We start from the raw sequence: 24,425 nt of genomic DNA on the forward strand, positions 1-24,425 counted from the left end.
TTAACCTTTATGTGTAATGAAGTCCAGTAAATGTTGAATGATACTACTGTACAAGGTCTGTACTGACTTGCCTAGTTCAATAAAAGGTTTTTAAAAAAAGAAAGAGGCTTCGGGGTCCTGGAAGTGCATCCTGCCCCATTTGGAGGCCTCTCTCAGCAGGATCTCAGCCTTGGGCCCCAGGCAGATGGGGAGGCTGTAGTTAGAGAGGACTGCAGGTGTGTGGAGCTTCAGCAGGGCTATGTCGTGGTTGTACAGGCTTGTCGTATCACGGGTGCACGTGATGCTCAGCAACAGCTCCGTCTCCTCTCTGACCTGCATTTTGTGCTCCCCTGCAGAGTGATGTTGTGATCAGATACGAAATCTGAAGAACATTCACACAACCAGATACTTTTTTGCAGGTGCTGGAGTTATAGGTCAACTCATGAAAAATAAAAAGGAAAATGCTGCACACTGTTGTTCATGTGATTTTATTGACAACGTTTCGACCCTGAGGTGTAAAGGTAAATGGATGACTAATGAAGACAGGTAAATGGATGACTAATGAAGACAGGTAAATGGATGACTAATGAAGACAGGTAAATGGATGACTAATGAAGACAGGTAAATAGATGACTAATGAAGACAGGTAAATGGATGACTAATGAAGACAGGTAAATGGATGACTAATGAAGACAGGTAAATGGATGACTAATGAAGACAGGTAAATGGATGACTAATGAAGACAGGTAAATGGATGACTAATGAAGACAGGTAAATGGATGACGAATGAAGACAGGTAAATGGATGATGAATGAAGACAGGTAAATGGATGACTAATGAAGACAGGTAAATGGATGACTAATGAAGACAGGTAAATGGATGACTAATGAAGACAGGTAAATGGATGACTAATGAAGACAGGTAAATGGATGACTAATGAAGACAGGTAAATGGATGACTAATGAAGACAGGTAAATGGATGACTAATGAAGACAGGTAAATGGATGACGAATGAAGACAGGTAAATGGATGATGAATGAAGACAGGTAAATGGATGACTAATGAAGACAGGTAAATGGATGACGAATGAAGACAGGTAAATGGATGACGAATGAAGACAGGTAAATGGATGACTAATGAAGACAGGTAAATGGATGACTAATGAAGACAGGTAAATGGATGACTAATGAAGACAGGTAAATGGATGACTAATGAAGACAGGTAAATGGATGACTAATGAAGACAGGTAAATGGATGACTAATGAAGACAGGTAAATGGATGACTAATGAAGACCTAAGGGTCGAAACCAGTGGAGGCTGGTAAGGGGAGGACAGCTCATAATAATGACTGGAATGGAGTAAAGAGAATGGTATCAAACACCTGCAAACTATCAAAATAAAGAAAGTTGCACACTCCATGTATCTCCCAGCCATTGAATGGGTATTTACCAACGTTACGGCATCACTGTGCCTTCCTCAGGGTGATGTCATGAGTACTTGAACCAGGTTATGAGGACACACAGTGCAATTAGTGTAACCAATGATAGTAGTGAGGGGTGTGTCATAATGATTACGTTAATTCAAATTAATTAGTGAAACTGTTAAAAAATAGTATATGGCATATTAAATATATTACACTATTGTTATCATATAGAAACATCATGGAATATTGTACATCATATTAGCATCAACATACATTATTGTTTCATTCAATTTCACATAATCATTTTGTATTTCATTTTTGTTACATGTAATATTGGTTCAACCTTAATATATAATGTACATCATCAACAGGGGGAACATATCAGGTATACGCTAATAAGCTGTAAAAATCATTTTTACATTTATAAGTCTTGTTCATAAAGGAGAATGTGTTCATAAGGGCCTGAGATCAAAGTCAATATTCAGACCACTAGGGGTCAATGTTTTCAGGCAGGATATCCAGTAAGCCTTTCTTAATTTTGATCGTTTATAGTTTATTCGCTGTTAGTCAGCACCTCCACACAAACTATTATTCTGGGTGTGCGCCAGCTCATGTTGTTTTATCAAACACCTGGAAACCATGAGTTTAAAGTATTTGATACCATTTCACGGATTCCAGTCATTACCACGAGCCCGTCCTCCCAAATTAATGTGCCATCAACCTCCTGTGGTCAACACATTGAGTTAATAAAATCACCTGGCAGCATGAACAGCAGTGTGTGGCGTTTTTATTTGTATTTTGTATTCTGATCAGATAAACATGATTTTAATGAGTGAAGCACAAAGACAAAATAGTCAGTGACACTCCTACCTGGTTTAACTCACCCACTCTGATGAAGGATCCAATCTTGCCCTCGCTCAGACAGTGGGCAGCAGTAATGACCCACAGATCACTGAGGAGGGAGCCGTCACAGAAGTTCTGCCCGGTCAGCTTGCTCATCAGAGACACCTGGCAGAGTCCCAGAGATTAGCACAGACAACAGCAGTCTTAACACATTGACTGGAGGGGCTTAATTACACTCACTCACTAAACACACACAAAGTCACAAACACACACGTACACACACTTGACTGTCCTACCTGCCAGGGGATCTCCCCAGGGCTCCCTGTATTCCCCCCAACGATGCGCTGTCCGCTGGACGACTCTTCCTGGATGGTGGGCTGTGTTGGGAAGAAGGCCCAGGAGGGCAAGTCCTCGAGCACTGAGGAAAAGTGTCTGTTGCTGCTGGTGCTGCTGCGGTGGGGGGGGTTGCGGTAGCACTGACCGCAAGAGAAACCACAGTGATGTTGAGGGCGTCATTGTAGGAGTGTGGAGTTTGATCAACATTTACAGCTGTGATGATTGTCCTGGAGGACATGGTTGAGCATATAACATGGCTAAGAAGACCACGGGGAAATAGTCCTGGCAGACACACAGGCAAAAGATACAGAAGGGATGGATAGATATCTTTGTGTTATAACTGAAATGTGAATCGAAAATCATTCTAATGTTGATAAGCAATTTGGAATGAGAATCAGAGTATGTGAATCAGTGGAAGCTGCTGATGGGAGGATGGCTCATAATAATGTCTGGAATGGAGCGAATGGGAATGGCATCAAACACATTGAAGCCATGGATGTATTTGATACCATCCTCCAATTCTGCTCCAGCCATTACTACGAGCCCGTTCTCCCTCAATGTAGGTGCCACCAACCTCCTGTGAAGTGAACCCATTATGCAGGTTGAAAATAAAAGATAGATGTTCTTCATAAATATTATCAGGAATTTAGTGCACTGATTATATGTAGGATTAATCAGCACCTTCTGGTTCACAGGTGGACTTGTTCATACCAGTTCATACCCTGCTGCACAGACACACACTGCATGCTGGGCCTTCACCACACAGAAGTGGGAGCAGCCACCGTTGTAGATGTCACACTGCTTAGCCATCGCTGAGTAGGGAGAAGCCATGAAAACATAGGGGATTAGTAGAAAAACACATGCAACAAAATCTTTAGGTAAAGCAGGAATATCTGCAAATCCAATCAGATGACCAGTGGATGAAAAGTCTGTCACTGTATTCAAAAGAAATAAAAAATAAAAAAGGCCACAAAACATCACAGTTTTTGATTTCAGGTGGACACCAGCATACATAAACACTCATGGCATCTTTACACTTCACCCCATTCTGGCACGGGTTGGACACTGGTCCCTGTCTGGAAGGGCACACAGTCAGAGACATCACACCAGATAGAACACAGAGACAGAGACATCACACCAGATAGAACACAGAGACAGAGACATCACACCAGATAGAACACAGAGACAGAGACATCACACCAGATAGAACACACAGTCAGAGACATCACACCAGATAGAACACACAGACAGAGACATCACACCAGATAGAACACACAGACAGAGGCATTACACCAGATAGAACACACAGACAGAGACATCACACCAGATAGAACACACAGCACATCTAATTCAACTTGTCATCTAATCATCAAGCCCTCAATGAGTTGAATGAGGTGTGCTTGTCCAGGGCTACATTGAACATGTGTTCTGTTGGGAACCACTGCTCTAGCCCAATGGGTATATCAGTATAGCACTAAGTGGAATAGTATTTGCATAGCTGGCAAAGCTGGCAGCTCCTGGTCCCTTACTAAAGACTCAGGCTGAGGAGGTTTTGCCTCATTAATTATGTCTTTCCCAATATCCAGCTGTCCTGCTGTTTTCTCTGTCTGCGTTTTAGTGACCTTTGGAGGATAAGGAAATAACCAGGGCATTAGGCCTCAAACAGATCACACACAGTCACAACGTGAGTGTGGTGGTTTGGTTCTACCAGCAGCCAAGTTACTTTCTAAATGTAATCCGTTACAGGTACTAATTGCCTGTCTAAAATTGTAATCACTAACGTAACTTTTGGATTGCCCAAACTCAGTAACGTATTCTGATTGATTAAAATGTTATTTTGGGATTACTTTCCCCTTATGAGGAAGAAGACAAAAAAGGGTTCCTCAAACGCATTTGGTGTGTCATCATAGTGGTGTCTGATTTATAGTCAGACAAACGCATGTGGTGTGTCATCATAGTGGTGTCTGATTTATAGTCAGACAAACGCATGTGGTGTGTCATCATAGTGGTGTCTGATTTATAGTCAGACAAACGCATGTGGTGTGTCATCATAGTGGTGTCTGATTTATAGTCAGACAAACGCATGTGGTGTGTCATCATAGTGGTGTCTGATTTATAGTCAGACTCACTTATGCGGAACAAACTTAAACTTGCACATATTTATTTTTTTTACCCCCTTTTCTCCCCAATTTTGTGGTATCCAATTGTTAGTAGTTACTATCTTGTCTCATCGCTACAACTCCCGTACAGGCTCGGGAGAGACAAAGGTCGAAAGCCGAAACACAACTCAACCAAGCCGTCCTGCTTCTTAACACAGCGCGCATCCAACCCAGAAGCCAGCCGCACCAATTGGTCGGAGGAAACACCGTGTACCTGGCGACCTGGTTAGCGCGCACTGCACCCAGCCCGCCACAGGAGTCGCTAGTGCGCGATGAGACAAGGACTTCCCCATCAGCCAAACCCTCCCTAACCTGGACGACGCTAGGCCAATTGTGAATCGCCCCACGGACCTCCCGGTCGCGGCCGGCTGCGGTGCGACTGAGCCTGAGATGCACTGAGATGCAGTGCCCTAGACCACTGCGCCACCCGGGAGGCCTACTTGCACCTATTTTCAATGCTGAATTGAATAATATTGAGAAAACAGAAAAGTGTCATAATGTATTTTTTAGGCAAACATCCTTTCTGAATTTAAAAGTAATTCAAGTAGTAATCATCTAGTTTTTCAAAAGTATCTGTAATCTGATTACAATAGTTATGCTGGTAAAGTAATTGATTACAGTTACAGTTTCTTATAATCCCCAACCCTGCCAGTAGTAAAGACAGTGTGAAAGCGTCAGGACAAAACATAGTACATCAAATCTATTGGGAATATGAATCAAACATAAATAAACGCATTAGGCCTATTTATTTCATTACAGTGTCCTAAACCATTTTGTAGTTTTACACAGCTAACAGAAGGTAAAATTGATCACAGATGATGCTGTATTCAAGCAATGATACACACAGCAATGACTTGTTCACACAGAAATAACTGTGGCTTGGCAATGACAATGGCGAGATGAAATATTCATTTGGTTCCTGTTTATGAAAGCTTGGCCCTCTGAGTCAGAACTTTGATTTGCTGTTTTTGTAGGATAAGTTTAGTGTAAATTCACCCCAGAGCTACACCGGAAGGGAACAAGAAAACTCATTGTGTCAATTATGAATAATGTTTCCCTTGCACTTACAAAATAAAACACTTAATATTGAAAAGATACTTTAATCTTGTTGCAATATAATAACAAAAATGTCAATTGTGGATAGCCTAGGTAATCTTTTGTATTCACAAATACTGTATTTCTCATAGGTCTATCTTAAAGGAACACCGGTCAAATCATTTAAAAGTAAGCCAAGTAGTAATCATCTAGTTTTTAAAAAGCATCTAATCTGATTACAATATATTTACTGGTAAAGTAACTGATCAGTTTTTTATAATCCCAAACCCTGCCAGCAGTAAAGGCAGTGTGAAAGCATCACGACAAAATATGTACATCAAAACTATTGGGAATTTTAATCAAACACACAACAAAAGCATTAGGCATATATTTCATTACAATGTCCTAAACCATTACGTACAACGCATTCGGAAAGTATTCAGACCCCTTCACTTGTTCCGCATTTCGTTATGTTACAGCCTTATTCCCCATAATGACAAAGAGAAAACAGGTTTTAATAAATGTTTGCAAATTTATAAAAATTAACAGAAATACCTTATTTACATAAGTATTTAGACACTTTGTTATGAGACTCAAAATTGAGCTCAGGTACATCCTGTTTCCATTGATCATCCTTGAGATGTTTCTACACATTGGAGTCCACCTGTGGTAAATTCAGTTAATTGCACATGATTTGGAAAGGCACACACCTGTCTATAAGGTACCACAGTTGACAGTGCATGTCAGAGCAAAAATCAAGCCATGAGGTGGAAGGAATGGGCCATAGAGCTCCGAGACAGGATTGTGTCGTGGCACAGATCTGGGGAAGGGTACCAAAAAAAGCTATGCAGCATTGAAGATCCCCAAGAACACAATGGCATCCATCATTCTTAAATGGAAGAAGTTTGGAACTGTCACGCTGTGGCCAATGAGAGGCTTTTATTCTCTATTTTGGTTAGGCCAGGGTGTGACTAGGGTGGGCATTCTAGTTTCTTTATTTCTATTTCTTTGTGTTTGGCCGGGTGTGGTTCTCAATCAGAGGCAGCTGTCTATCGTTGTCTCTGATTGAGAACCATACTTAGGTAGCCCTTTTTTTCCCACCTGTCTTTGTGGGAAGTTGACTTTGTTTGGGCACATAGCCTTTAGCTTCACGGTTTGTTTGTGGTGTTATTTGTTTTGTTCGGCATCATTTTGATTAATAAAAGAAGATGTACGCTCACCACGCTGCACCTTTTGTCCTCCTCCTTCAACAGCCGTAACAGAACTTCCCACCACCAAAGGACCAAGCAGCGTGGTAAGAAGGAGGACTGGACATGGGAGGACATTTTAAATGGCAAGAGATCCTGGACGTGGGAGGTGGTCCTGGCCAGGAAGGATTGCCTGCCCTGTGAGCAGGGAGGAAGGCGAAGGCAGCAGCTAAAGGGGAGCGGCAACGTCATGAGGGAACACAGCTGGCAAGGAAGCCAGAGAGGCAGCCCCCCAAAAAATTTGGGTGGGGGCACACGGGGAGTGTGGCAGAGTCACTGGTCAGGCACGGTGTTATGCGGTGGAGCGCACGGTGTCTCCAGTACGTGTTCTTAGCCCGGTGCACTACATCCCAGCTCCCTGCATCTGTCGGGCTAGGGTGAGCATCCAGCCAGGACGGATTGTGCCAGCCCTGCTCTCCAGACCTCCAGTGCGTCTCCTCAGGCCAATATATCCTGGGCCGGCTCTGCGCACTGTGTCTCCAGTGCGTCTGCACAGCCCAGTGTGTCCTGTGCCTGCGCCCCGCACGTGCCGGGCCAAAGTCACCATCCAGCCAGGACGGGTTGTGCAGGCTCTTAGCTCGAGACCTCCAGTGCGCCTCCATGGCCCAGTGTATCGGGTGCCTTGGCCAAGGACAAGGCTTAAATAAATCTTAAATAAAGAATATGTACGCTCACCACGCTGCCACTTGGTCCTCCTCCTTCAACAGCCGTGACAGGAACCACTAAGACTCTTCCTAGAGCTGGCCAGCCGGTCAAACTGAGCAATCTGGGGAGAAGGGCATTGGTCAGGGAGGTGACCAAGAACCCGGTGGTCACTCTAGCAGAGCTATAGAGTTCCTCTGTGTAGATGGGAGAAGGACAACCATCTTTGCAGCACTCCACCAAACAGGCCTATATGGTAGAGTGGCCAGACGGAAGCCACTCCTCAGTAAAAGGCACAACACCCCTCTTGGAGTTCGCCAAAAGGCACCCAAAGAACTCTGACCATGAGAAACAAGATTATCTGGTCTGATGAAACCAAGATTGTCTTTGAACTCTTTGGTCTGAAAGCCAAGTGTCACGTCTGGAGGAAACTTGGCACCATCTCTACTGTGGTAGCAGCATCATGCTGTGGGGATGTTTTTCAGCGGCAGGGACTGGGAGACCTGTCAGCATCGAGGGAAAGATGAACGGAGCAAAGTAAGGAGAAATCCTTGATGAAAACCTTCTCCAGAGCACTCAGGACCTCAGACTGGGGCAAAGGTTCACCTACCAACAGGACAATGGCCCCTAAGCACACAGCCAAGACATCACAGGACTGGATTCGGGACAAGTCTCTCAATGTCCTTGAGTCGACCAGCTAGGCGCCAGACTTGAACCCGATCTAACATCTCTGAACATAGCTGTACAGCGACACTCCCCATCCAACCTGATAGAGTTTGAGAGGATCTGCAGAGAGGAATGGGAGAAACTCCACAAATCCAGGTGTACCAAGCTTGTAGCCCCCAAGACGAAGCTGTAATCGCTGCCAAAGGTGCTTCAACAAAGTACTGAGTAAAGGGTCTGAATACTTACAGTACCAGTCAAAAGTTTAGACACACCTACTTCAAGTGGTTTTCTTTATTTTTACATTGTAGAATAATAGTGAAGGCATCAAAACTATGAAATAACACATATGGAATCATGTGGTAACCAAAAAAAGTGTTAAATCAAAATATATTTTGTATTTGTGACTCACAACCTGGATTTGGTCTTATGAAGTGTTTTTTACATTGGATAAAAGTAGAGCTACAAAATGGTATATCAAACACTGCATTTGAGGAACAATGAGAAAGTAATTCTGCTTTGAAAGTTGATCAACTTGTAAAATGTTTTGAGAATAGGTCATTTTAGTGTTTCAGTGAGAGAGCTCTTCTTTTTCTACACCCATTCAGTATCGTTCACACCCTCTTAAGCTTTAGCCCCACCCATACCCTTGCATTCAGAGCGCACACTTGACGCTCTGGCCGATGATTTGTTTACCTCTTGATAACATGAAAACAGCCTAACAAGCTCAGCTGGCAACATTTTCATTAAGCTTTTTTGCCTGACGTTTACTGACACCAGGCATATTCACCAGGTGTTGTACACTTTAGCTTAAGACATGTAGCTAGCTACCTAGGTAAACAATTAACCTATCTAGGTAAACATGTAAGATCACACACATCCACGTCACGTTAGCTAACGAGCCAGCCACCTAACTTTAGCTAGGGAGACAGCCAGCTAACGCTAGCTAACAGTACACTTTAGCTAGAAATGAAACCATTTTCTGTTAAAATTAGAAACGTGTAATACCTGAAATGTAGCTAGCAAGACTATTTTAGCCATATACATCATCATGCATGATGGACTTGTCTCCCTGTCACAGATTTATGCCACAAATGCCCTTAGTTAGAATACGTAATCCAGAAAACATGTGTTTTCCCATCTCTTTAGCTATCATACTCCAATTCCACTGATTCCAAAACGTAATCCTCCAGAAAGTGTAGAGCAACACTTCAAATCAAATTTTATTTGTCACATACACATGGTTAGCAGATGTTAATGCGAGTGTAGCGAAATGCTTGTGGTGTAGCGAAATGCTTGCAGCTAAACATTTTTTTTAAAGATGCGTTCGACAGGATTACCAACACAGACTGACGAGCTCAAATAGACAAAAGTCTTCTATATGGCAACCAATCCGAACTCATCTCTCTGCATGTCCAGCCCACTCATTATCTCAGCCAATCATGGCTAGTGGGAAGGTTGCTGACTTTTTATGTGGCTTAACCAACAAGGCACGCAATTTAACAAATGTATTCATATTTACTGATTGCATACAAGTTTGTAATTAAGGCACATGAAAGCTTACATGTTCAAGAAGGTATTTCTGCCAAAAAACGCATTTTGAAGATTTTTTTTTTTTTTTTACATTCAAACAACTCTCCTGTTTAGTCGTGACTTGCGACATACGCCTAGTTTACTGAATCGGGTCACATTTGAGATTCTTTGAAGTAGCCACCCTTTGCACTCTTGGCATTTTCTCAACGAGCTTCATGAGGTAGTCAGTCACCTGTAATGCATTTCAAGTAAGAGGCCTTGTTAAAAGTTCATTTGTGAAATGTCTTTCCTTCTTAATGCGTTTGAACCAATCAGTTGAGATGTGACAAGATAGGGGTGGTATACAGAAGATATTGGTAAAAGACTTATTGGTCAAATACCAAATCCATATTATGGCAAGAACAGCTCAAATAAGCAAAGAGAAATGACAGTCTCTCATTACTTTCAGACATGGTCAGTCAATGTAGAGAATTAAGAACTTTGAAAGTTTCTTCAAGTGCAGTCACAAAAAACATTAAGTGCTATGATGAAACTGGCTCTCATGAGGACCAACACAAGAAAGGAAAACCCAGAGTCACCTCTGCTGCAGAGGATAAGTTCATTAGAGTTAACTGCACCTCAGATTGCAGCCCAAATAAATGGTTCAAGTAACAGACACATCTCAACATCAACTGTTCAGAAGAGACTGCGTGAACCAGACCTTTATGAACGAATTGCTGCAAATAAACCACTACTAAAGGACAACAATAAGAAGAAGAGATTTGATTGGGCCAAGAAACACAAGCAATGGACATTAGACCAGTGGAAATATGTCTTTTGGTCTGATGAGTCCAAATTGGAGATTTTTGGTTCTTTGTGAGACGCAGAGTAGGTGAACGGATTATTTCCGCATGTGTGGTTCCCACCGTGAAACATGGAGGAAGAGGTGTGATGGTGCTTTGCTGGTGATAATGTCAGGGATTTATGGCTACCACAGCATTCTGCAGCAATATGCCATTCCATCTGGTTTGCGCTTAGTGTGACTATTATTTGTTTTTCAACAGGACAACAACCCAACACACCTCCAGGCTGTGCAAGGGCTATTTGACCAAGGAGAGTGACGGAGTGCTGCATCAGATGATCTGGCCTCCACAATCACCCGACCTCAACCTAATTGAGACGGTTTGGGATGAGTTGGACCGCAGAGCGAAGGAAAAGCAGCCAACAAGTGCTCAGGATATGTGGATACTCCTTCAAGACTGTTGCTAAAGCATTCCAGGTGAAGCTGGTTGAGAGAATGCCCAGTGTGTGCAAAGCGGTCATCAAGGCAAAGGGTGGCTAGTTTGAAGAATATAAAATATATTTTGATTTGTTTAACACTTTTTTTGCTTACATGATTCCATGTGTTATTTCATAGTTTTGATTTCTTCCCCATTATTCTACAATGTAGAAAATAGTAAACATAAAGAAAAGCCCTTGAATGAGTAGGTGTGTCAACTTTTGACTGGTACTGTATGTAAATGTGATATTTCCATTTTATATTTAATACATTTGAAAAATGTCTAAGCCTGTTTTTGCTTTGTCATTATGATGAATTGTGTGTAGATTGAGGGGGGGGGGGGACTATTTAATCAATTTTTGAATAAGGCTGTAAGGTAACAAAATGGAAAAAGTGAAGAGGTTTGAATACTTTCCGAATGCACTGCAATTTTACTCAGCTAACAGAATGTCAAATGTATCACAGACAACACTGCTCATTATCTTGAAAACTTGACTGCTGCAAAACATTGTGACTATCATCAATGGCCTAATGAAAAATATATATACATAGTTTGAGGGGAGTTTCTTTTAACTTCCACAGAGTAGTAGGCACTGTCAGTTGGCCTTATGCCAGAAGCAACTGACTGTCAACAGCAGGCAAGCATTTACTTATAACAGAAATAAAAAACCTCCATCAATCTACTCCGCCATAAATCTTGTAGGCTGTCGTTAGGCTTTGAGCCAATTAGACTGTACTCTTGATTAGTTCATTAGTATAAGAACTAAATGGAACTCAGAAAGCCATAACGATCACGGCAGAAAAGAAAGCCAAGACTAACAGAATAAAATGTTCCAAGTAGGCCTACCACTAAATACCTTTGATTACGTCAGCATTGATAGTCGTGATAATCACATCCATAGAATTATGAATTAGAATAGTAATTTAATAGGATATATTTGATCACAACAACCTAAGAAGTATGACAAAGGTGATTCTGATGATGATTGTTGAAGTAGGCTGATGCCTGTATTGGGAGAAATAATGCAACTACAGGGAGTATGTGTTGCATTTCAGATTATTTAAATGATTGAGTCCCCGATAACGTTCTCCATAGATTTGCAGGTCCGGACCTGTGTTGTTGCGTGGCAGAGGCGTTATTTGTGTACATTTTGATATAAAAACCATCATATAGAAGTACATTTGGAGTCACGCGATTATATTTTGTGGTCCTCCCACTACGACTCTGGAAAAAATGCAGTTTATTAGGCTACAGATCAAATAAATTACGATGAACTTCACAGGGTGGTGAATATGCACGGTGTTGAGGTTGGTACTGCTTTAATACATATATTTTTTTTCTCGTGACAGGATCGATGTTTAGCGGTCGTTTGAAAAATGAAAATAATCTCGCTCATTTGTTGGCAAGAGCGCACGTGCCAAGACCAGAGTGGGCACATTGGCTAAAAAAACTCAACTTTTTAGTGACAAAACAATCAGTTGAGTTGAAAATGGGATGGAAACCCAGTGAACTTCGATACATGGGAATTTAACCGCAAGCGTTCTTTTATGTACACTCTGTCATCACGCAGACTTTAATACCTGCAAGAAGTCAATTTGATGGAATATTTATGGGAAAATGTGCATATTGTTTTTCTGCGGGTTTTAGAATAGTCGCATGAAAATCTGTCGTCAATTGGATGGAAACCTAGCTAATAACCACGTTAACAGTTTTAAGCCATACCATGTAGAAGAAAAACGTTTTGGTGCAATTTTATAAATGCCAACGTATAATTTGTTTGTTCGACATGGTGGGATCTTTGTCGATGCAATTCATTATGCGAGAAATGGCGGTGGAAAGGCCTTTATGCGATAATATTGATATAATAGCCACAATATTGAAGTAAACTTGTAATCACACGATGATAGGGCGTGTGGTCCTCCCACTACGAATCGGGAAACAATGCAGTTTATTAGGCTACAGGTGAAATAAATTGATGAACTTTCAGGGTGGTGAACTTGATGCTTCTTTCCAAAAAATATCTGAGGGTCTTATTCTGGTGACATGATCAATGTTTGACTGTCTTTTGACAAATACAATGATGCTCTTATCCATAAGAATGTACAAAAAACTGAAGAACATACGCACATCCAGTGACTTTCCGCTGAAGTTGTAGGCAAACTCATGGAAAACAGAAAGGAAATCGCAGCACACTGCTGCTCATGCTCCCATGTGATATTTATTTACAACGATTCGACCCTTAGATCTTCATCAGGCATCCATATCCCAGGTGGGGGTGGAAGGTCCTATATATAGGGGCAGTACTCAGTGACATCACTTCCTGAAACAGGAGGTTAAAAAAATGTATAACATAGGTTCACAATATTAACATTCAATGTATCAAAATATATGATCATAGACAGAGAATGTGATCAATATTTACAGTAATATACATGCACATACACTATTCAATTAGGATATCCATAATCATCTCATCATGTACACTAACCTAACCGCACAGCCTGCCAGCACTGTATTGGCAAGCTGTTGGCTAGAGCTCATCTACCAAGACCAAAGTTGAACATTGAACTTTAGATTTTTATTAGGTACATGAAAACGTAGCGAAAAAGTACATTTTGTGTGCACTATGTCATCGCGCACTGATTTTTTTCCGCAGCAAGCCAGTTTGGTGGAAACACACCACTTGTGGCGAAATGCGCATATTTCTATATGCATATGTCTGGATATTAGCAATCCAATCGACAATTGGATGGAAACCTAGCTAATTATACCAATTTGTCTGATTCTCTATGTTATGGCAGTTTGGCTTTCAAAAACGTGGTGGTGTGGAATCTGAGAGTATGCTATTAAACTGTTTTATGTTGTTTATAACAATGCTGAAAATATATTGTTTTAAATTATTTTATTAGACACTGAATTCAAATGGTAGGCTTAATTATGTTTTCCAAATGACCGTTCTCAACAAATCAAGTCAGCAGCTTTGTTTAGGCTTAACGACCAGTAGGACTAGCCTACGGTCAAATAGACTACCCTTTGTGTTTTTGTTCCACAGAGCCCCAGCTGATGATTTCTTAACTGGAACCGCTTTATGGAATCTGCTATTTCGAAAGAGAACTAGCGTGGCGTTGTTCTGCTGAGTTGAAGTTTCATTGTGGGATTTCCAAACCCAAGACAGGGCTCTATCTCCATGAGCCCGAAAACGGCAAAAACAAGTGACTAAAGAGGAATAGGAACATGCAACCAGAGGTGAGTAAGTAGCCTACTTAAATTACAGAATGTATGTAGCTTTTTGGAACGCTTTATAAGTCACTTTAACTGAAATTTAGGGGTTTAACATAATGTCGGTTAATTATCTTTTAATTAGACTAATTCAGTCCCCTCATCAATAATGTAATATCACAACGGCTTTGACTATTAATAAGGCTATCTAAACACAGTCGATACAATTATACAAATAACAGGGGGAAACGACTGGATAAAAATGTGAACAGTGTAGGCTAAACAGAATATTTACTGTGCATGGATTTTAGCAGTGGCGAGAATATGACGGTATGGGCGTGAAACGAGAGAGAGACACCCAGTCTGTTATGCCAACTGTAAGTGCCATAACAGACAAGAAACAGAAGAGCAAGTAGACCGCGAGCTCTCACTGGTTTCACTACAGGGAGTACAGCGAGCTCTCACTGGTTTCACCACAGGGAGTACAGCGAGCTCTCACTGGTTTCACTACAGGGAGTACAGCGAGCTCTCACTGGTTTCACTACAGGGAGTACAGCGAGCTCTCATAATAACCTCACAGTTATACATTAGAAGAATAAAAAAGTTAATTCATATGATTTCAGGAAATTAGGAAAATAAAAGCACATAATGCCATCAGATTACATTGCCATAACTTTTAATAATAGGCTAAATGTAATTAAAAATGCATATTTAATCATGGTGGGCACTGCAGGCACCTCAGAGACTCCAGGTAATTGTAGCTATTCAGACTCCGGGTAAATCAAAACCGTTATCCAGTAAGGATGCAACAAAACATCTCTCTTTCGCTCTCTCCCTCTTTCACTCTTTCTCCCCCCCCTCTCTGGCAAAAGGTTAGATGTCATTTAGCCAATTTCTAAGGATCCCAAAGGATCTTGAATTTTTAGACTATGGAGCAGATTAAGTTGGTGTAGACATAAACTAATTAAAGTTTATTAAATCATGTGAATTAAGGAGGTTAAATAAAGTGCAGATAAAGCCACAGAAAGGTTGATAAACATGAGGATTTATAAGTTGAGATGATGGAACTTTTAATTGCCTTTTCCTTAGAGGAAAGTAACATTTAGGTATCTGTGGTAATGTTTCAGCTCAACATCCATATTGGACATTCCAGACAGACTGTCAAAGGGGTATTGTTTTTCTGTGTCAGACTCCAACATAAACAAATGTTTAGTATTTTTGTCCCATATGAATTGTTGTGCTAATGCCCTGGTTATTTTTTCTAAGTTAATTGACAGTACAAACTACCTTATTCTAGATTGTTAGGCGGCAGATGGGGCTCTATCTCTGACCATAGCCCCAGCCGGCCCTAGGGCTGCAAAACTGCTGTCTCTCAACGCACACCGATCATGTGTGGACACTAACATAGCCATCCTGTCAGCTTATCATGTGCATTAAAGTGTAGGAAGCTGGGGATAAAATAACTTACCACAACTTAACTACACACGTATATTTTTATTTCTGATTGAAACAGTTTCACCTTATTCATTTATGCCAAGTGATCATTTACAGTGCCTGCGGAAATTCAGACACTTTGACTTTTTCCACATTTTGTTAGTTTACAGCCTTATTCTAAAATAGATGAAATAAAAAAACATCCTCAGTAATCTACACACAGTACCCCATAATGACAAAGCAAAAACAGTTTAAAACAGTCATATATAAAAACTGATACCTTATTTACCTAAGTATTCAGATCCTTGGCTATGAGACTTGAAATTGAGCTCAGGTGCATCCGGTTTCCTTGATCATCCTTGAGATGTTTCTACAACTTGGAGTCCACCTGTGGTAAATTCAATTGATTGGACATTATTTGGAAAGGCACACACCTGTCTATATAAGGTCCCACAGTTGACAGTGCATGTCAGAGCTAAAACCAAGCCATGAGGTCGAAGGAATTGTCCGTAGAGCTCCGAGACAGGATTGTGTCGTGGCACAGATCTGGGGAAGGGTACCAAAGAAAAGCTATGCAGCATTGAAGATCCCCAAGAACACAGTGGCCTCCATCATTATTAAATGGATGACGTTTGGAACCACCAAGACTCTTCCTAGAGCTGGCCACCCGGCCAAACTGAGCAATCAGGGGAGAAGGGCCTTTGTCAGGGAGGTGACCGAGAACCCAATGGTCACTCTGACAGAGCTCTAGAGTTCCTCTGTGGAGATGGGAGAACCTTCCAGAAGGACAACCATCTCTGTAGCTCTCCACCAATCAGGCCTTTATGGTAGAGTGGCCAGACGGAAGCCAATCCTCAGTGAAAGGCACACGACAGCCGCTTGGGCCAAAAGGCACCTAAAGACCCTCAGACCATGGAATAAAAAAGAAAAAAGATTGAACTCTTTGGCCTGAATGCGAAGCGTCACTTCTGGATGAAACCTGGTACAATCCCTACAGTGAAGTATGGTGGCGGCAGTATCATGCTGTGTGGATCTTTTTCAGCTGAAGGGACTGGGAGACTAGTCAGGATCGGGGTAAAGATGAACAGAGCAAAGTACAGGGAGATCCTTGATGAAAACTTGCTCCAGAGCACTCAGTACCACAGACTGGGGTGAAGGTTCACCTTCCAACAGGGAAACGACCCTAAGCACACAGCCAAGACAAAGCAGGAGTGGCTCGGGACAAGTCTCTGAAGTTCCTTGAGTAGCCTGAAAATAGCCGTGCAGCGACGATCCCCATCCAACCTGACAGATTTTGAAAGGATCTGCAGAGAAAAACGGGGGAAACTCCCCTAATACACTGTCAAAGGTGCTTCAACGAAGTACTGAGTAACGGGTCTGAATGCTTATGTAAATGTGATACTTCATTTTTTATGAACTAGCAATAATGTCTAAAATCCTGTTTTTGCTTTGTCATTATGGGGTATTGTATGTAGATTGATGAGGGGAAAAAAACATTTTAATCAATTTTAGAATAAGGCTGTAACGTAACAAAATGTGGAAAAAGTCAATGGGCCACCCAACCCCCACCCAGCATTTGTACTAAAACCCCTCTGTCCAATGTCATTCCCCACAGGCCCTGCTAGTAAACTTTCACATGACAGGAGCTCCATCGACACATGTCTTGGCAGCATACTCACTCATCCTCAGTACTGGCAGTGCCACTTCACATGTTGCAGTCCAAGTGGTGTACATTACATTCAGAAGAAAGATGCTCAGGCAAGAGATAATTAACATTGGTGTTGTTCCTTTATCTTGCAGGATATTCTGCTGTCTCCGGTGAGAGGCTTATAGACATCAATAATGTGTCAGTTTCTCACTGCGTGTACAGTATGTGTATTGGTAGTGCACAATCTAACTCCTACTAACTTTATGGTAGGCTTTACTATAACCACAGCGCGAGATGTCGCCTTAAGTACCCTGGATTATGTTCTGTTGCTGCAGGACTCTAGCTTCTCATCTGTGGATGTGGTGATTATTGAGTCCCCCTGCCATAATACGTGTTACAAAATCTTCTGCTGTCGATTGAAGAAAGCCATCCGAATGGGAAGAGAAATCTCGCCTGAAGGTTTGTCAACAAAAAAGGTTATGTTTGCATCTGGTTTGGCTTTTTGATATAGGGCTTTGGGTTTTGCTTGAATTCAAGCTTTCCTTTGAATGACATGTTGATGTCATTCACCAGGATTATTATGTCCCCTTTCACAGCAGTGGAATCCCCTACCCCCAGCCTGCATGCCCCCCCATTACTGCAGTATACAGAGTACATTACTCAGTTTTATTACTCTTACATGCATGTGTGCGCCTGTGCAATATAGCTGAATGGGCTGTGAAAAGAAGTATTGCCATGTACAGTATTTGATCGAATCTTTCAGAAATGGATCTGATTCTGAATGTTGCAAACACAAAGATTCTACCACAACTGCATTCACAATCTGTACTCCACACAAAAAAGATATGCTTCTGATGATGATTTTATTGATGTGATGTTGACCCTTGCTAGACACAACAAACTGCCAACATCTAGAACAGATTTGATTCTGATTCCTTCTGCCCTGCCCTCAAGTGCTTCACAACAATCACCTTGGATTTCACAACTGAGTCGGTGTCTCTCTTCTGCATGTCCGTGTCTCAATGGTGCTGGATGCAGCACAGTAAACCTTCAATGCTTTTTTCCTTCATGGGAGAAGTACTAAGTGGTGATGTCTTGTAAAACATTATATGAACGTGTGCAGAGCTCTGGGCCCGTATTCATAAAGCTTCTCAGAGCTCTGGGCCCGTATTAATAAAGCTTCTCAGAGCTCTGGGCCCGTATTCATAAAGCTTCTCAGAGCTCTGGGCCCGTATTAATAAAGCTTCTCAGAGATCTGGGTCTGTATTAATAAAGCTTCTCAGAGCTCTGGGTCTGTATTAATAAAGCTTCTCAGAGCTCTGGGCCCGTATTAATAAAGCTTCTCAGAGCTCTGGGTCTGTATTAATAAAGCTTCTCAGAGCTCTGGGTCTGTATTAATAAAGCTTCTCAGAGCTCTGGGCCCGTATTAATAAAGCTTCTCAGAGATCTGGGTCTGTATTAATAAAGCTTCTCAGAGCTCTGGGTCTGTATTAATAAAGCTTCTCAGAGCTCTGGGTCTGTATTAATAAAGCTTCTCAGAGCTCTGGGCCCGTATTAATAAAGCTTCTCAGAGCTCTGGGCCCGTATTAATAAAGCTTCTCAGAGCTCTGGGCCCGTATAAATAAAGCGTCTCAGAGCTCTGGGTCTGTATTAATAAAGCTTCTCAGAGCTCTGGGCCCGTATTAATAACACGTCTCAGAGCTCTGGGTCTGTATTAATAAAGCTTCTCAGAGATCTGGGCACGTATTAATAAAGCTTCTCAGAGCTCTGGGCCCGTATTAATAACGCGTCTCAGAGCTCTGGGTCTGTATTAATAAAGCTTCTCAGAGATCTGGGCCCGTATTAATAAAGCTTCTCAGAGCTCTGGGCCCGTATTAATAAAGCTTCTCAGAGCTCTGGGCCCGTATTAATAAAGCGTCTCAGAGATCTGGGTCTGTATTAATAAAGCGTCTCAGAGATCTGGGTCTGTATTCATAAAGCACCTCAGAGATCTGGGTCTGTATTAATAAAGCGTCTCAGAGATCTGGGTCTGTATTCATAAAGCACCTCAGAGATCTGGGTCTGTATTAATAAAGCACCTCAGAGATCTGGGTCTGTATTAATAAAGCACCTCAGAGATCTGGGTCTGTATTAATAAAGCTCAGAGATCTGGGTCTGTATTAATAAAGCGTCTCAGAGATCTGGGTCTGTATTAATAAAGCTTCTCAGAGCTCTGGGTCTGTATTAATAAAGCACCTCAGAGATCTGGGTCTGTATTAATAAAGCGTCTCAGAGATCTGGGTCTGTATTCATAAAGCACCTCAGAGATCTGGGTCTGTATTAATAAAGCACCTCAGAGATCTGGGTCTGTATTAATAAAGCACCTCAGAGATCTGGGTCTGTATTAATAAAGCTTCTCAGAGATCTGGGTCTGTATTAATAAAGCGTCTCAGAGATCTGGGTCTGTATTAATAAAGCTTCTCAGAGCTCTGGGTCTGTATTAATAAAGCGTCTCAGAGATCTGGGTCTGTATTCATAAAGCACCTCAGAGATCTGGGTCTGTATTAATAAAGCTTCTCAGAGATCTGGGTCTGTATTAATAAAGCGTCTCAGAGATCTGGGTCTGTATTAATAAAGCGTCTCAGAGATCTGGGTCTGTATTAATAAAGCTTCTCAGAGATCTGGGCCCGTATTAATAAAGCTTCTCAGAGATCTGGGCCCTTATTAATAAAGCTTCTCAGAGCTCTGGGTCTGTATTAATAAAGCGTCTCAGAGCTCTGGGTCTGTATTAATAAAGCACCTCAGAGATCTGGGTCTGTATTAATAAAGCTTCTCAGAGCTCTGGGCCCGTATTAATAAAGCTTCTCAGAGCTCTGGGTCTGTATTAATAAAGCACCTCAGAGATCTGGGTCTGTATTAATAAAGCTTCTCAGAGCTCTGGGCCCGTATTAATAAAGCTTCTCAGAGCTCTGGGTCTGTATTAATAAAGCGTCTCAGAGCTCTGGGCCTGTATTAATAAAGCACCTCAGAGCTCTGGGTCTGTATTAATAAAGCTTCTCAGAGATGTGGGCCCTTATTCATAAAGCTTCTCAGAGCTCTGGGCCCGTATTAATAAAGCTTCTCAGAGCTCTGGGTCTGTATTAATAAAGCTTCTCAGAGCTCTGGGTCTGTATTATTAAAGCTTCTCAGAGCTCTGGGCCCGTATAAATAAAGCTTCTCAGAGATCTGGGTCTCTATTAATAAAGCTTCTCAGAGCTCTGGGTCTGTATTAATAAAGCTTCTCAGAGCTCTGGGCCCGTATTAATAAAGCTTCTCAGAGCTCTGGGTCTGTATTAATAAAGCTTCTCAGAGCTCTGGGCCCGTATTAATAAAGCTTCTCAGAGCTCTGGGCCCGTATTAATAAAGCTTCTCAGAGCTCTGGGCCCGTATTAATAAAGCGTCTCAGAGCTCTGGGTCTGTATTAATAAAGCTTCTCAGAGCTCTGGGCCCGTATTAATAACGCGTCTCAGAGCTCTGGGTCTGTATTAATAAAGCTTCTCAGAGATCTGGGCCCGTATTAATAAAGCTTCTCAGAGCTCTGGGCCCGTATTAATAACGCGTCTCAGAGCTCTGGGTCTGTATTAATAAAGCTTCTCAGAGATCTGGGCCCGTATTAATAAAGCTTCTCAGAGCTCTGGGCCCGTATTAATAAAGCTTCTCAGAGCTCTGGGCCCGTATTAATAAAGCGTCTCAGAGATCTGGGTCTGTATTAATAAAACGTCTCAGAGATCTGGGTCTGTATTCATAAAGCACCTCAGAGATCTGGGTCTGTATTAATAAAGCGTCTCAGAGATCTGGGTCTGTATTCATAAAGCACCTCAGAGATCTGGGTCTGTATTAATAAAGCACCTCAGAGATCTGGGTCTGTATTAATAAAGCACCTCAGAGATCTGGGTCTGTATTAATAAAGCTCAGAGATCTGGGTCTGTATTAATAAAGCGTCTCAGAGATCTGGGTCTGTATTAATAAAGCTTCTCAGAGCTCTGGGTCTGTATTAATAAAGCACCTCAGAGATCTGGGTTTGTATTAATAAAGCGTCTCAGAGATCTGGGTCTGTATTCATAAAGCACCTCAGAGATCTGGGTCTGTATTAATAAAGCACCTCAGAGATCTGGGTCTGTATTAATAAAGCACCTCAGAGATCTGGGTCTGTATTAATAAAGCTTCTCAGAGATCTGGGTCTGTATTAATAAAGCGTCTCAGAGATCTGGGTCTGTATTAATAAAGCTTCTCAGAGCTCTGGGTCTGTATTAATAAAGCGTCTCAGAGATCTGGGTCTGTATTCATAAAGCACCTCAGAGATCTGGGTCTGTATTAATAAAGCTTCTCAGAGATCTGGGTCTGTATTAATAAAGCGTCTCAGAGATCTGGGTCTGTATTAATAAAGCGTCTCAGAGATCTGGGTCTGTATTAATAAAGCTTCTCAGAGATCTGGGCCCGTATTAATAAAGCTTCTCAGAGATCTGGGCCCTTATTAATAAAGCTTCTCAGAGATCTGGGCCCTTATTAATAAAGCGTCTCAGAGCTCTGGGCCCGTATTAATAAAGCTTCTCAGAGATCTGGGCCCTTATTAATAAAGCTTCTCAGAGATCTGGGCCCTTATTAATAAAGCGTCTCAGAGCTCTGGGTCTGTATTAATAAAGCTTCTCAGAGATCTGGGCCTGTATTAATAAAGCTTCTCAGAGATCTGGGCCCTTATTAATAAAGCGTCTCAGAGCTCTGGGTCTGTATTAATAAAGCTTCTCAGAGATCTGGGTCTGTATTAATAAAGCTTCTCAGAGCTCTGGGTCTGTATTAATAAAGCGTCTCAGAGCTCTGGGTCTGTATTAATAAAGCACCTCAGAGATCTGGGTCTGTATTAATAAAGCTTCTCAGAGCTCTGGGCCCGTATTAATAAAGCTTCTCAGAGCTCTGGGTCTGTATTAATAAAGCACCTCAGAGATCTGGGTCTGTATTAATAAAGCTTCTCAGAGCTCTGGGCCCGTATTAATAAAGCTTCTCAGTGCTCTGGGTCTGTATTAATAAAGCGTCTCAGAGCTCTGGGCCTGTATTAATAAAGCACCTCAGAGCTCTGGGTCTGTATTAATAAAGCTTCTCAGAGATCTGGGCCCTTATTCATAAAGCTTCTCAGAGATCTGGGTCTGTATTAATAAAGCACCTCAGAGATCTGGGTCTGTATTCATAAAGCACCTCAGAGATCTGGGTCTGTATTCATAAAGCTTCTCAGAGATCTGGGTCTGTATTAATAAAGCACCTCAGAGATCTGGGTCTGTATTCATAAAGCACCTCAGAGATCTGGGTCTGTATTCATAAAGCACCTCAGAGATCTGGGTATGTATTCATAAAGCACCTCAGAGATCTGGGTCTGTATTAATAAAGCGTCTCAGAGATCTGGGCCCTTATTCATAAAGCACCTCAGAGATCTGGGCCCTTATTCATAAAGCGCCTCAGAGATCTGGGCCCGTATTAATAAAGCGTCTCAGAGATCTGGGCCCTTATTCATAAAGCACCTCAGAGATCTGGGTCTGTATTAATCAAGCGTCTCAGAGATCTGGGTCTGTATTAATAAAGCGTCTCAGAGATCTGGGTCTGTATTAATAAAGCACCTCAGAGATCTGGGTCTGTATTAATAAAGCACCTCAGAGATCTGGGTCTGTATTAATAAAGCTTCTCAGAGATCTGGGTCTGTATTAATAAAGCACCTCAGAGATCTGGGTCTGTATTCATAAAGCACCTCAGAGATCTGGGTCTGTATTCATAAAGCACCTCAGAGATCTGGGTCTGTATTAATAAAGCACCTCAGAGATCTGGGTCTGTATTAATAAAGCTTCTCAGAGCTCTGGGCCCGTATTAATAAAGCTTCTCAGAGCTCTGGGTCTGTATTAATAAAGCGTCTCAGAGCTCTGGGCCTGTATTAATAAAGCACCTCAGAGCTCTGGGTCTGTATTAATAAAGCTTCTCAGAGATCTGGGCCCTTATTCATAAAGCTTCTCAGAGATCTGGGTCTGTATTAATAAAGCACCTCAGAGATCTGGGTCTGTATTCATAAAGCACCTCAGAGATCTGGGTCTGTATTCATAAAGCTTCTCAGAGATCTGGGTCTGTATTAATAAAGCACCTCAGAGATCTGGGTCTGTATTCATAAAGCACCTCAGAGATCTGGGTCTGTATTCATTAAGGACCTCAGAGATCTGGGTATGTATTCATAAAGCACCTCAGAGATCTGGGTCTGTATTAATAAAGCGTCTCAGAGATCTGGGCCCTTATTCATAAAGCACCTCAGAGATCTGGGCCCTTATTCATAAAGCGCCTCAGAGATCTGGGCCCGTATTAATAAAGCGTCTCAGAGATCTGGGCCCTTATTCATAAAGCACCTCAGAGATCTGGGTCTGTATTCATAAAGCACCTCAGAGATCTGGGTCTGTATTAATAAAGCACCTCAGAGATCTGGGTCTGTATTAATAAAGCACCTCAGAGATCTGGGTCTGTATTAATAAAGCACCTCAGAGATCTGGGTCTGTATTAATAAAGCGTCTCAGAGTCGGGGTGCTTCTCGGATCAGATTCCCCCTGTCCATATAATCTTAATCAAAAAGGCAAAACTGATCCTTGATCAGTACTCCTACTCTGAGCCACTTTATGAGGGAGAGGTAGAGGTCACTCCTATATAACTTTCATTTGGCTCCATCTACTGGAGAGTATTCAAGTATAAAGAGTGACAATTCAACAGAGAGAAGTTACCATCAGTTTGTGATGCTCATGCTTCACATAACATAGCTTTCCCTTTGATGCTGGTGTTCCTGATATAGCCTATCTTGCAAATACAATATGTAGACTAAAGGATTGGGATTGGATTGGAAAATAATGCCCCTGCCCTGAGATGAGATTATGGGAAATTGTTTCTGGAAGCTGACTATTGTTTCTACCTTGAAGCTTTTCCCAATGACTGTGGAAATGATTATGTTTGTAAGAGTGGTCAGTTAGTCTT

The 24,425-nt window shown here is 41.8% G+C and overlaps 1 protein-coding gene across 1 annotated transcript; it reads right to left on the reverse strand.

Annotated features, from left to right (window-relative positions):
- LOC118945289 (coagulation factor IX-like) lies at positions 1-2,540 on the reverse strand. Its single transcript, XM_090227366.1, has 2 exons — positions 2,287-2,540; positions 1-329 (listed from the first exon to the last, which is right to left on the reverse strand). The coding sequence occupies exons 1-2, from the start codon at positions 2,399-2,401 to the stop codon at positions 91-93; spliced, it is 354 nt and encodes a 117-aa protein (XP_090083492.1). The 5' UTR covers positions 2,402-2,540; the 3' UTR covers positions 1-90.
- Between the last annotated feature and the right edge of the window lie 21,885 nt (positions 2,541-24,425).

The sequence above is a fragment of the Oncorhynchus mykiss genome, chromosome 29, assembly GCF_057628025.1.
Source record: "Oncorhynchus mykiss isolate SJ-2025 chromosome 29, ASM5762802v1, whole genome shotgun sequence".
In the NCBI taxonomy this organism is placed as follows: domain Eukaryota; kingdom Metazoa; phylum Chordata; class Actinopteri; order Salmoniformes; family Salmonidae; genus Oncorhynchus; species Oncorhynchus mykiss.